This window comes from Vanellus vanellus (genome assembly GCF_965231255.1).
Source record: "Vanellus vanellus genome assembly, chromosome: 25".
Taxonomy (NCBI): Eukaryota; Metazoa; Chordata; class Aves; order Charadriiformes; family Charadriidae; genus Vanellus; species Vanellus vanellus.
Window position 1 is genome coordinate 262,044 of NC_138930.1, and position 12,589 is coordinate 274,632.

The window sequence follows — 12,589 nt, forward strand, 5'->3', positions numbered from 1 at the left end:
CTGCACTATTAATAATCCTTGGCATGAAGCTGTCACAGTTTTCACTAATATGGAGACATCGAAGTGAAAAAGCTACTGCACAATATGCAGGAGGTGTCACAATAACTCAGCTGCTATATTGTTCTCTTTAAAAATAAACACCACAACAGCCCAGCCCGCATTGCTGGAGTCAGGACATGTAGGGTTTTATTTTTAATCAGAAAACGTACTGATTTTTAAAGATAGACACAGAGCAGCATCTGAAATTGATGAAAGCTCCCCAAGCGCTCACACACGCCAGCCGTATTCCTGCCTGTTATTCTCAGGCTGGCTTCCAAGGACCTGATCCTGCCTCGGCTCTGGCACATTTGTCTGTGTGGCTTCCAAGGGGCCCCATGGCAACAAAGTCCTTCCAGCAGTGAAGTCTGTGGCTCAATTCCCCACCTCTCAGCGGGGATGCAATCGATCCCCCAGGACACAAACTGCAGGGTCTGCTCCTCAGGCAGCAGGTTTAGGACCAAAGTTTGCATCCGGAGCAGAATTTTCCATTGTTTGGAGATGTCTGGGGCCAGTTGCAGGTGCATTCCCTTGCCTTTGCCTTTCCCCGTGCTTAGCGGCAGGGCTGACATAAAGCAAACCAAAACCCCGGTGTAAACAACTCCTTTTCTCCCGCCTGGGGAAGGATGTGAAAATGAGCTGCATCTGTTGCCGCTCCCCGCGCTGCCGGCACGGTGCAGACCCTGCGGTGCCACACCAGGTTTAAGAACCTGTAAGAAACCGGCGCGGTGGCTTCATTAACGGCAGCGTTGCCCCTTCCTTCCCTCAGGCGCCGCGGGGACTCTCCTCACCGGGCGGTCCGAGGCGCGGAAGCCCGTCACCCCGCGGCACCCGCCGCCCTCCCAGCGCCCGACCCCGGCCGGGCCTCGGCCCCCCGCGGACCCGCTCCGGGGGGCGAAGGCCCCCGCAGACAGTCGCTGCTGAGCCCCACCGGGGTCGCGCCGGGGGTCCTGACTCGGCACTGGCGGCGAGGAGGGGCCCGGGGAAAGGGGAGCGCCGCCCGGCCGCCCGCAGCGCCGGGAGGGCACGGGAGGCCGCGCAGCCCCGCAAGGGACGGAGGGGATGCGGCTCGGGGAGGGGACGCCGCAAGGGGAACGGCCCGGCCCGCCCCAGCCCCGCGCCCGGCAGCGCGGCAGGGGAGCGGAGCGGCAGCGCCGGACCCAGCCCGGGGCCCTGCTCGGCTCCCGCGGCCCAGCCCGGACCGGTGCCCGCGGCCGGCAGCGTCGCGCGACGGGGGCGGGGACCGGCGGGGGCGGGGGCGGCCGTGGGCCCGCCCGGCCCGGGGAGGCGGCGGCGGCAGGTGGTGCCGAGCAGCCGCAGGACGGAGCCGGAGCCGCAGCCGCCATTAGACAATAGGCGCCGGCGGCTGGGCGGCGGGAGCGGCGCGGGGCGAGCGGCGCGGCCGGGGCGGGGCGGCCGCGGGGCCGGGGACGGCCGGGCCCGGCGCGGACAAAAGCGGCGGCGGCGGCTGGGGGAGCCGCGGCGGGCGCGGGAGCGGGAGCGGGCGGCGGCACCGGGCCGCTCCGTGCGGGGGCCGAGCCGCAGCCTGACATGATGTTTCCACAAAGCCGGCACTCGGTACGGCGCGGCCGGGGCCGGGGCGGCGGCGGCGGGGCGGGGCCGGGCACCGGGGGGGCGGCGGCGTGGGCCGCGGCGTGGGGACCGCTCGGCCTCCCTGTGGCGGCCCCGGTGGGGCCGAGGTGACCGAGCGCCTTCCGCCGCCGGCAGCGAGGAGGCGGCGGTCTCTCTGCCCCGCAGCCCCGGCCGGTGCCGGGGGGCGGCGGGGCCGGCGGCGGCGCCCGGGGGAGGTCCCGGGAGGCAGCGGCCCCGCAGGTGACCTTGGGCGCGTCCCGGGCCCTCGGGGGGTTCCGCTCGCCCTCGCCGCCGGACCTGGCCAACCCTTGCCGGGGCTCAGCCCCCGGTGCCAGGCGAGGCTGCGCGGCCCGGGGCGGCGGGAGCAGGGCGGGCTCGGGGTGGGACGGGCGGGCTGCTGCCCCCGGCGCCCAGCGCTGTCTCCTGTCGTTCAAGGGCTCCTCTCACCTGCCGCAGCAGCTGAAGTTCACGACCTCTGACTCCTGCGACCGCATCAAGGATGAGTTCCAGCTCCTGCAGGCCCAGTACCACAGGTACATGCTCCCGCGCAGTGACTGGCCTGGCTCACCCCGCAGCCCCCACTGGGCTCGCAAGTGGCAGTGTGGCACGCAAGAATCACTCTGATTCTTCTGCTTCATTGTGCGGACCGAACAGGAATGCCAAGGAGGGGACCCGGTCAGGTATCTTGGGTCACCTTTGGTGAGAGGAGGACCTAAGGCAGGGGATTAGTCGTGTCCACTCAGGAGCTCAGTGAGGAGAACGTGTGTTTTCCCTCTCCAGCTGAGGTCTTTGCTCCAAGTGCTGCTCAGCCGGGAGTGTGCGGAGCTCAACAGGCCTCCTGTGTCTTGCTGGGAGTTTTCCTCTGTTCTTCTCCCTGGCTGCCATTCTTGGACAGCAAATGCTGCAGGGAGCACTTAAATCCAAAAGCTTCTGCTTTTCTGTGGGTGTGTGTGGAAATACTTCTGCTGACCCTAAAGCTGGCTTGTGACGGTCTGTTGGTTTGTGTGTGTGAGTGTCTGAAATAAACGTGAAGATCTTGGGTTAAATGGACTGGGTGATACCCTTTGCTGTGGCCCGGCAGGCTGCGAGGCGCCAGTCGTGGTGCATGTCTTGGTGCCACGCGGCTGTGGCTTCCCTATGTGCCTTCCCCCAGCCTGGGCTCTCCCAGGTCACAGGTTTGAGGTGGTGTCGTTCTGGCAGGTGCAGGCAGAAAAACTGCTGGGAAATGGCTGTTTCCTGGTGTCCCCATGTCTCTGGGAAGTGCCATCGAGGGAGCAGGGGAGCCCAAGAAACAGGCCCTCTGGAAGGGAGGTTGTGTCCCCCCCCCGTTAGACTTAATCTGCTTGAGAAGAAGCAGGTTTTGTGTAGGTGAAGCTGTTTCTTGTTTGAAACATAAAACCACAGCACATGCTGGCTGCAGTTGCTTGGCTGGTGAGTTGGAGTCTCATAAAACACTGGGAGCAGCGGCACTTTCTCTGAAGGGCGTGAAGAACGTAGGGGAGAGAAAAAATCCTTTCTCCTGGAGGGATGTGCTACACTTGGGCCTCCCCCCCCCCCCCCCCCCCATCCAGAAGCGGATCTGGCTTTGGTTTTGAAGTTGCATTGCAGCATATCTCGGGTGCTGCAGACAGGCCCATGCTAGGAGCCGACCCCGGCTGCTGGCGAGCAGTTGGGGAAAAACAAACCCCTCCTTGGGCGGCGGCCTCTGCTTCTGCCCTGCTTTCTGCTTCCGGCTGAAAGGATTTGCTGCTGGGAGGTCGGTGTCCAGCTGGTGGATAGTCTTGTGCTCCTTCTCCTGGACCTGTGTTGCTGGGACTCCAGCTGGGAATGTGGGAGCAGGCTCTGTTGCGGTCACTGCTGTGCCAGCACAGCATCACCCGGCTCCAACCACCCCTTGGAGCTGGACAGTGGTGTCCGAGAAGCTGGCCTGGCCAGGATGGGGCTGTGCAGGAAGCAGCTGCTCTGTGGCAGTCAACTGTCTCACCTCCTGTTTGTGGTTTTCTTACTGTTTTCTGGCTTTTCAGCTTGAAGTTGGAATGTGACAAACTAGCCAGTGAGAAATCGGAGATGCAGCGTCACTACGTCATGGTAAGAACCGGCCCCGGCAGCCGAGTGTGCATGGGTGGTGTGGGTGGGATTCCAGTGGTGAGCAGGTGCCTGTGCCTGGGTTTTGCCTGGCAGGGAGCCTTCGCCCCATGGAGCAGCAGATCTCCAGGCAAGGCTGGCACTGGCTTTTCTGAAAGCATGGCTTTTTTATATTTTGTGTTTTCTGCACACCGTGGGTTGTTGAAATGTAGGGAGGTAGCAGAGAATTGTTGGATATAGAAAACTGATGGACCCAGTGGCTGACTGCTTGATGGGTGGTGATGGGGGTCCGTGGCCTTGCCAGTGACTGTCTGCTTGACTGTACTCGCTGTGCTCTGGGGGAAGCAACAGCTCTTGCGCACCCGAAAAGGAGCTGCAGGGTGCTGGTGTGCAGGTGTCTGGGGACTCCGGCAGAGTCATGGCCAGTCAAGGACAAAGCAGTCCTCTGAGAGGCCGTGGAGCTGGGAAACCCCACAAGCCTGGTAGGAGTTGGAAGCTGTGTGAGAGCTAAACCCTCTGCACCATCTCGTGACCCCAGCAGCCTTGTGGAGCCGTGGTGCAAGTACTAGCACGTCTCACTGGTGCACGTGTCCCAGCACAAAGTGTGAAAATCCCAGAGCAGTGCCTGGTAAAAGCACGGGATGTAGTGCCACATGTGGGCAGCAGGCTTAGCTGTAACTCTCTAAAGAGAAATCTGCTGGGAAACAGCCATGTTCTTGTAGGCAGGGTGATGGTTTGCCTGCCAGGTAGTGCCTCTGTCTTCCCATGCATGGAAGAGCCCTTGTCACAGAGAGGTGGGATGCCTGGCAAGGCTCTGGTCTGTTCCTTTCCTATCAAGGAGTTAATAGGAGGTTGTAATACTGTACATAACGATGAGCTGGTGCCTGCTTGCCAGCTGCTGCACCTGCCCTGGAAGGAAGAGATAAGATGTAGAAATTAATACAGCAGCTCTTCAGAGCAGAGTTAGGACATTAAAACCAGAAATAAGGGAGCTGGCCCCTCCATCCTTCTGTGCTGCCTGTGTGTCCAGACTCCGAGGCTGTGGGGAGCAAGGTGTGCTTGGGACTGGGGCCAAGGAGAAGAGGTCACAGCTTTCCTTGTATATTAATGTGGAAGCCTGCCCCATTCTCACGGATAAAAGATTGCTTCCTGGGCCTTGCAGCCTGCATGGAAAGTCTCATCTCCAGGTGTGGCTGAGATAGATATTCCCCCCCCCCTTAATGCTGACAGTCACCAGAATTGAATCAGGTTTCTGTCGGCAGCAGAGGGGAAGGGCTATTGCTCATTGTGCAGCACTCAAGGCTTTGCAGGCACAGCAGCTCCTGCCTCATCTGCGTGGCTGAGCTGGAGTCGCACAGAGCTGCTGTTGCTCCCCACCACAGCGAGTCGCGGGAAGTGGAGGGTTTCTGTGAATGTGCAAAGCTGCTACAGCTGCTCTGATTTTTGAATAAGTCACAATTAGCAGCTTGGGGGTCGGGCTCCCGCCTCTTGCTCAGTTTTCAGAATGCAAAGAAGCCTTGAGAACCAGCAGCGGTGTTAGAGCAGACTGAGATCATGGTGATACCAAGCTGGGCGCTTCTCAGACTTGTGGCGTTGGTACCAAAACACCAGTGATCATCTCCTTGAATTAAATGAGCACAGATGTGGATTTTTCTTTCCCTTTGGAAGAATCAGGATTGCAGCCTGCAAGCCGAGGGAAGAGATTTCTAAATTCTCAAGCATCAGCCTTAAAACAGCTTCTTCCAGGGGTCAGGAATTAGCTTCTCCTGCCAATAGATTGCTCTGTAGCTGCCTGTTGCTGCCGTGTGTGGGTTTTCTGGGTGGGTTGTGGGGTTTTTTGTTGTGTTTTTTTTTTTTTTTTTTTTGGGGGGGGGGGGTAGGGTCTGTATAGCTTCTTCCTAAACAGCTCGATCTTTGTGCAGCTGGATGTGTTACTTGCTAGATGAAGCCCACTTGTGATCTCTTCCATTTGCTGCTGAAGCAGCCACAATATTGGCCGGGCAAAGCCTGTAAAGTCAGGCTGCATCTCTCTTGGCTGTGAATATCGATGTCTGTGGAGCCCTGAGCCTTTTTCCAGGTTTGAAGCAGCATTGCTTACCGTGGTGCGGACTGCTGAAAGGTGTCTGTGAGGGGCGCTGCATGGGGCCCAGTCGGCAAGTGCCTGGGTCTCTGTCTGCAGCAGTGTGAGGCTGGAGCAGGGTGGGCAGGGAGCGCTGGGGCTCGGTGCTTATGCCTGGAGAGGGTCTCTGTCTGTCTGTGCCTCCTGCTGTCTTCGTTTCCTAGGATTGGCCTCTTCTTTCCTTCCATCCTTGCCCAGCCTATGTAGAAGACCTTGCTAGGAAAGCAGTAGTAGTTCCCAGCCCTGCTGTGTGGAGCCACTTTACCTGGTGGAGACTTGACTTACAATTTCTTTTGTTCTCTTCTCCCCCACTCTACAGTATTACGAGATGTCCTACGGGCTGAATATTGAAATGCACAAACAGGTAGGGGGAAGGCATTTCCAAGTCCTCTAATTCCTGGGGAGGGCGGGTTGTCTGCTGTGCCTTGCCCTCTGTCACTTCAGTGGTATTTCAGGAACTAGAAATGCCATGAGCCTGTAAAATGTCAGAGCTGCCTTTGAAATGCAGGGACCCCCCACCTCTCAGGATCGCAGTGCCTGACTGAGGGCTCCCATGCCGGGTTGTGGGCACGCTCTGGTTTTCTCCAGAGCCTGAACAGGTATTTAAGCACCAGACAAGGCAGCGCAGGCAGGGCTGGAGCTGTGGCTCAGAGTCGGTCAGCAGACGCAGACCTGGGGTGGAGGGCAGGAGATGACCCTGGGTCCCTCGCACCTTCCTCCCAGGGTGGGTTCCTGGCCCTGCTGCCTTCCCTGGTGCCCAGGAAGGCTTCTTGTGATCACCCTGACACAAGAAACGCCTTTGGCTCCTGTGGACTCTTGCTGTGGTCAGGTCAGAGTGCACTTCTCTTGGACTGTGATTAGGTAATGCGATGGCAGACCGTCTAAGAAAGCCTCCTTGTGATGGAGACTGTGCCACAGCCTGGATAAGTTTGTTCATTACCCTCACTGGTGGTTAAGTTGTTAATTATCCCCAGTGGCTAATTACCTGTGCTGTTAACAACATGAGCCTCCTCTGAGCCTGACTATCTGGCTTCAGCTTCCAGTCACAAAATCGTCTGTGTGTCGTGGGTCAGATCTAAGCCTCTTAGCACAATCCTGCTCCCCACAAAGGCACTTGGTGCCTCCAATCCCATCGCTTTCGTTGGCAAGCCCATGAGATTGGCTCCCCTGGGAGAACCTGCATCTTGGTAAAGGGTCCTAGCCACAAATCCTCACTGCTGTCCCATGAACTGTCTCCCAGCCTGGTCTACTCCCTTGTGATGCTGCCTCCTTGGATGGTTTTGGTGCACACCTAAACCCTTTGGCTCTGCGTTTCTTTTGACTCCATTGGAGGGTGATTTGCAAAGGGCTGTGAGCTTTGCTCTTTCCCAAGAGGAAAGCATTTAACACCCGAAAATTTGCCACCTGCTTGTATGAGGCTGGTGAAGAAGCTATGCAGTCCCTGTGGTCTCTCTGAACAGCCCTGTTCCCGCAGCTCGGCCCTGTGAGACTGGCAGTGGACGAACACATGCCTCTGGGGAGAGGGAGGCCGAGGAGGCTGAGCACAGGGTCTCCAGGGCAGAGTGGTGGTCTTGGCAGAGACAAAAACTTGCTCTTTGTAGTCAGCAGCATTAACTCATTTAAGTATGCAGGGAGGGGCCTTGGGTGTGAGGTGGACCCTCCGTGGCACCAGGATGCTGCCAGCATCTTTCTGGGGGGAGTGTGTCTTCTTAGGGCTGCTTGGGGACTCAGGCCCTGCCTGGGGAGGGGGAAGGTGGGGCAGCTGGCACTGAGGGTGGTCAGTCCCAAAACACCTGATGCCTTTCCTCTCTGTTCTTCCCACTTTCTAGGCTGAAATCGTCAAGAGGCTAAATGGGATTTGTGCACAGGTTCTGCCCTACCTCTCTCAAGAGGTGAGTGCCTCTGCTCAGTCAGCTCTGGCTCGGGGGCACATTTGCAGGGGGAGCAGAAGTGTCTGCATGGGCAGCTCCTCACCCCTGGATGGGGAAACCTTGCCGCTTGCTCTCAGCCCCTGCACGGGGACAAGCCCTTCAAGACAGGTTTGGCCTGGAAGCCTTCGAGCAGCCCCCGCCAGGCGCTGTGCAGTGGTGAATGTGCCTGTCTGCCCCTTTTGTTGGCGGCTGTGGACAAAGATGGGTTCTGTTCTCTCCTGCCCATGATTCCTGAGTCATTGGCCACTTCTGCACCGGCAGTGGGAGCTTTGGGTGGCTAATTGGGGGAGGGTGACGTTTAAAAAAAATACCTCCATATGGCTCCTCCTTGAGATCTGGTTCCTCTGCCTCATTAATTAATGCAGCTGATGGGTTCCTCCCCCTCCCTTGAGAAATTAATTGGGAGGGCTTGGGAGTTGCTGCCTGAGGCAAGAGGAAGATGAAGCACCTCTAGTGCTGTATCTGCCCATCTCCCCACACCACCCCCTAGACGCTAAGCTCCACGGCTGTTCCCATAGCTGTTTTTTTGGTCAGGACTAGCTGTATTTCTTGGTTGGAGTTAGCTGTGGGGCTGGGGGACAGGCTGTGCTTTTCCCACCCACCTGTTCTCAGGGAAGACTAAGTGCCTTGCTGATCAGATCAGGGCTGCCTAATAACTAAACTACAACTAAACCTTTTGCATCTTAATGCAACCCCTTCCCCCTCCCCAACCCTGTTCTATTGCCAAGATGGAAAGAAAAATCCACTTGCTGGAGTGCAGTGGACAGGCTTGGTGTTCAGAGACCTTGTGCTCTCAGAGCAGCAAGTACAGTTGTCCTTTATTTTTCAAAGGACGTGATACAGCTGCTATTCCTGCCTGTGTTTGGAGCAGCTGTGCTGGGCTCTTCCACAGCAGCATCTTCCAGCTGCTGGGATGCGTCCCAAGGAGTGGGGAGCTTCCCAAGAGCTTCTGATTTTAGGACTCATTTTGTTTGTTAGGGAGTCTTGTTTTGTGTCTTGTCTGGGTAGGAGAGGAAAGGCAGAGTGAGAGGCATTGCCCATCTTAGAGCCCTTCTGGCCAAAGATTGCTGGGCCTGTGCAGAGCGGGACAAGGATGGGAGTAAGAGGAGACCTGCTTAACCCTGTGGTGAGGAACTGGAGTGAGACAAGCGTGCCTCCTTCCCTGCTCCTTGCTACCGTGCACCTCAGTGCTGTAAGGTCCTTGTCACAAATGCAGTGTGTGCAGGTGTCTCCAGCTGTGGAGTTAACCAGCCTGTCCTGTGCCCTGACATGTCAGTGCTAGCAGCTGAGATAACGTACGTTTATGTCCATTCTCCTTCTCTCTGATACTAGAATGACCCTAAATTCCTCTGTTCTCTCCACACCAGCATCAGCAGCAAGTCCTGGGAGCCATTGAACGAGCCAAGCAGGTTACGGCACCAGAACTGAACTCCATCATCCGTGTACGTGATGCATGTTTAGTTTGGGTTCGGAGGGACAGGAATCTGTGCCTTTGGCCTTTGAGACAGAGCTGTGCAGGGGAGTTGCGATCTGGGGGTGTGCTCCACGTGCCAGGAGCAGGCTGCAGTGCTGCAGGCCTGCTGGGATGAAGCTGTGAGCACTGGGGTGGTTTTGTCCAGACTTGTTGTGACATGGGCATGGGTTTGCGGGGGAGCACGGATTCCTGCTCTGTCCCAGGCAGGGTGCAAGGAGAGGAGCTTTGGTTTTGAGCAGGAACCACAGCAGCTCCTTGACATGAAAACACCATCTGTTCTTGGTCAAGGTTGGGAGGGCTTCAACTGCATTCTTGGAGCATGCCTGGGTCTGAGGCCAGATGTCCTGTGGGCTAGGGGCTGTGTCATGCTGGGGACGCACTGTTGAGTCTTCTCTTGAGGCTGTCTCACAGTCCAAGGACTTTTTTTTTTTTTTTTTTTTTTTTTTTTTTTTTCTCCCCCCCCCACCTCCGAGGCTGCAGTGCTCTCCAGGACCCTGAGGTCCCTGGTTTAAGCTTGGCTGCAGGTACAGCCTGGGCAGCCCAGACCCTTGAGTTGGGGTCCAAGTGCACTCAAAATGACAATATCCCTCTCCTGTCTTCCTGTATGCTCCTCGTTCTCTACAGCAGCAGCTTCAAGCTCACCAGCTGTCGCAGCTCCAAGCCCTCGCTCTGCCTCTGACTCCGCTCCCTGTGGGCCTCCAGCCCCCGTCCCTCCCTGCTGTCAGCACTGGCACCGGGCTCCTCTCGCTCTCGGCCTTGGGCTCCCAGGCTCACCTCTCCAAGGAGGACAAGAACGGCCATGACGGGGATGCCCACCAAGATGATGACGGGGAGAAATCGGATTAGCGTGAATGGGGGCCGGGGGGAGGGGGCTGTCTGGGGGCCGGGGGGAGGGGGGCGGGTTAATGCAAGATGCAGTATCTCTCTAGTTGCTGCGCAGCAGAATCGTGGGGGCTTGTGTTTGGTGGCAGCTTGCCAGGCCTGTTCCCACAGGCAGCAGGACCTGCAGGATGCCCCCACCGCCATCCCAGCAGACGGGCTGCTCCGCAGCAATGCAAGCACCGTAGCAGTAACTGTGTGGCCGATCGTGCTCTCCCTGTGCCTAGCCTGGCTTTCCTGTCCCCACTTCCACTCTGTCACAGAGCCGAGCCAGAGCCTGGCTTGGGCTGCTCTGGGGCCGCTTGCCCCCTGGCTGTCCCAGCTCTTCGGTGCCACGTGGCTCCCTGCTGCTCCCCTCTTGGTATTTAAAGATGCCCCTTGATCCTAACGGTTTCTGCACAACTCCCTGCTGGGATCCCTGCCCCGAAACCATCTCCTCCCTCCCCAAGCGCTCTTGATCTTGTTGCATCGTCCCATCCCTGTTCCCATCCTCCCTGCACCCCTCCTGCACTAATACCAGGCCGGCACCTTGCTGTTCTGCATGTATCTGTTCTTTATCAGTCCCGTGGCACCGCAGCAGTACGTTGTGCTCCAGCTGCTGGGGTTTCTCCTCGGCTGCTCCTTGGCCTCGGGCTGGAGGGGGGAGCCTCCGCCACCCATTCCCCTTCGGCATAGCACCCAGCTGCGGGGGGCCCAGATGGCTGGGCAGAGGGGCAGGCAGACCGAGAGCCTTTCCTGGTCCTTCCCCTCCCTGCGCCCCCACCCCTGTGTAGAGGATACAGCAGCTTTCTCTGTTATCTCCGTGCGCTAGCGTGTCTTCTAAAAAAACAAAAATGGAACAAAAAAAGAATAAAATGAAATAATAATCTGGTGTTTGTATATAGTCCTTTAGAAAGATCTTGTTTTGCTTTTTGTGTTTAATCACTTGACCTATAATAAGAGGAACTGAAAATGCTGTATCAAGGACGTACAAGCTGTGCCTTTCAAATAAAGAAATAAGAAGGTTGGTTAAAACCATGACTTGCTGCCTGCTTTCTTGCTGCCTTTGGGATGACTTTATAATACTTCCCTCCGTCTCCTGCTTCCCCCCCAGGCAGGGGAATCGGTGGGGGAGAACAGGTAGTTTTGCTGGCTAACCTTGGACTCTGCCTCAGTTTCCCCATGGGCTGTCACAGCTCCCAGAGGGCTGTGGGAGGTGTCCAGCAGAGCTGTCCTCCTTCCTCCAGGTGAGCGTGTCCCAGACAGTCCCTGCCTTACCTGGTGCAATGCGTTGCCCTCCCTGGGTGCCCCCCCAGCCTCTCTGAGGGATTCTCTATGAGCCAGGAGGGGGGGGGGTTAATGTTGACACCTGGTTCTGGCTTCTCTCCCACTCTTCTCTCAGCTGCCGGCAGAGCGAGGACTGTCTTTGTTGCCCACATCCCCTTCTGAGATGCCGTTCCTCCCACAGGCATCCTTGTGGAGCTATGTGCCTGTGCCGGAGCTTTGGCTGGCACCTGCTGGAGCCAGAGCAAGGAGGATGCCTGGGCAAAGCCAAAACAAACTGGAGAGCAAGGTGAAAGTGGGCAGTGGGAAAGGGGCCTGGGAGCTCTTGGGATGAGAGCAAGGAGGGCTGGAACGAAGTGCCACTGAGGGTGATTGGCTCTCTGCTGGAGCAGGAGCAATGCGTGGGAATGGTCCCTGTGGGCTGCTGCAGGCCTGCTCTGTGCGTGCATAATTCATTTTTCCTGTGGGTGCAGAGGATAAGCTGCTTCTGTGGCACTCGGCCCCTCTGGAAAATCTGGCCTGTGCTGCCCTGGGGCTGAGATTGCTGTAATGGAATTGGCTCTCAATAATTAGAGCTGTCCTCTAGCTTCAGAGCCTGCTCTGCCCTGATAACATCTTCCCCTCCGTATCTCCCAGGCCAGATGGAGTGGGAAAATTTCCTCCCCCTGGGAAAGAAGCTGTGTCAGGGGAGGGTGTTCTGGGTGCCCCTGGCTGCCCACCGAGGTTGGAGGACTGTGGTGGCACAGATGGGGACCCTGGTGATAGCCAGAAGGGGAGCAGCGGCCACTGTGCCTCTGCCCTGATGGTGCTGGGCAAAGATCAGGCCAAATGCCCAAGGTGGGGATTTGGTGGGATTTGCTGAACCAGCTTAGGCCAGGGACCGGGTCTGTCTCCAGAGGGGTGGCACTTTGGTCTGGGGCTGTGTCTGCTGTGCCGGGCGGAGGCAGGACAGGCTTGAGGAGAGGTGCACGGTGCTGCGTGAACGCCGCCAGGGGCGCAGCTCTGCTCAGCCCCTTCCCCGGTGCTGCTTCTGGCGGGTTCTTCTGGTGCAGAACAGCCTCTTGAAAAGAGGGGATGGAGGGGCAGGTGTGCAGCTCAGTCCCGCGTCTCACTGTGACAGGAGCTCAGATGGGCCACAGGGCCTGTGGGCAGTGCAAGGGCTTGACAATGGTCCTGTTATCTGCCCGTGACGCCATGCCAGCATGAGCT

General features: G+C 58.0%; 1 protein-coding gene across 3 annotated transcripts; it reads left to right on the forward strand.

The window, feature by feature from the left end:
* Positions 1-1,477: 1,477 nt before the first annotated feature.
* TLE5 (TLE family member 5, transcriptional modulator) lies at positions 1,478-11,125 on the forward strand. Of its 3 annotated transcripts, none has more exons than XM_082495500.1 (7): positions 1,478-1,614; positions 2,065-2,162; positions 3,654-3,717; positions 6,153-6,197; positions 7,663-7,725; positions 9,132-9,206; positions 9,863-11,125. In XM_082495500.1, the coding sequence occupies exons 1-7, from the start codon at positions 1,588-1,590 to the stop codon at positions 10,082-10,084; spliced, it is 594 nt and encodes a 197-aa protein (XP_082351626.1). In that variant the 5' UTR covers positions 1,478-1,587; the 3' UTR covers positions 10,085-11,125. The 3 variants fall into 3 exon arrangements, with proteins under 3 accessions (XP_082351626.1, XP_082351627.1, XP_082351628.1); XM_082495501.1 differs by having other exon boundaries at positions 9,866-11,125; XM_082495502.1 differs by having other exon boundaries at positions 2,086-2,162.
* Positions 11,126-12,589: the final 1,464 nt, after the last annotated feature.

Coding starts and splice junctions, on each gene's coding strand:
- TLE5 (XM_082495500.1), top strand. CDS start 1,588: ATGATGTTTCCACAAAGCCGGCACTCG. Junction 3,718..6,152: donor TGCAGCGTCACTACGTCATG/GTAAGAACCGGC, acceptor CCCACTCTACAG/TATTACGAGATGTCCTACGG. Junction 7,726..9,131: donor TGCCCTACCTCTCTCAAGAG/GTGAGTGCCTCT, acceptor TCTCCACACCAG/CATCAGCAGCAAGTCCTGGG.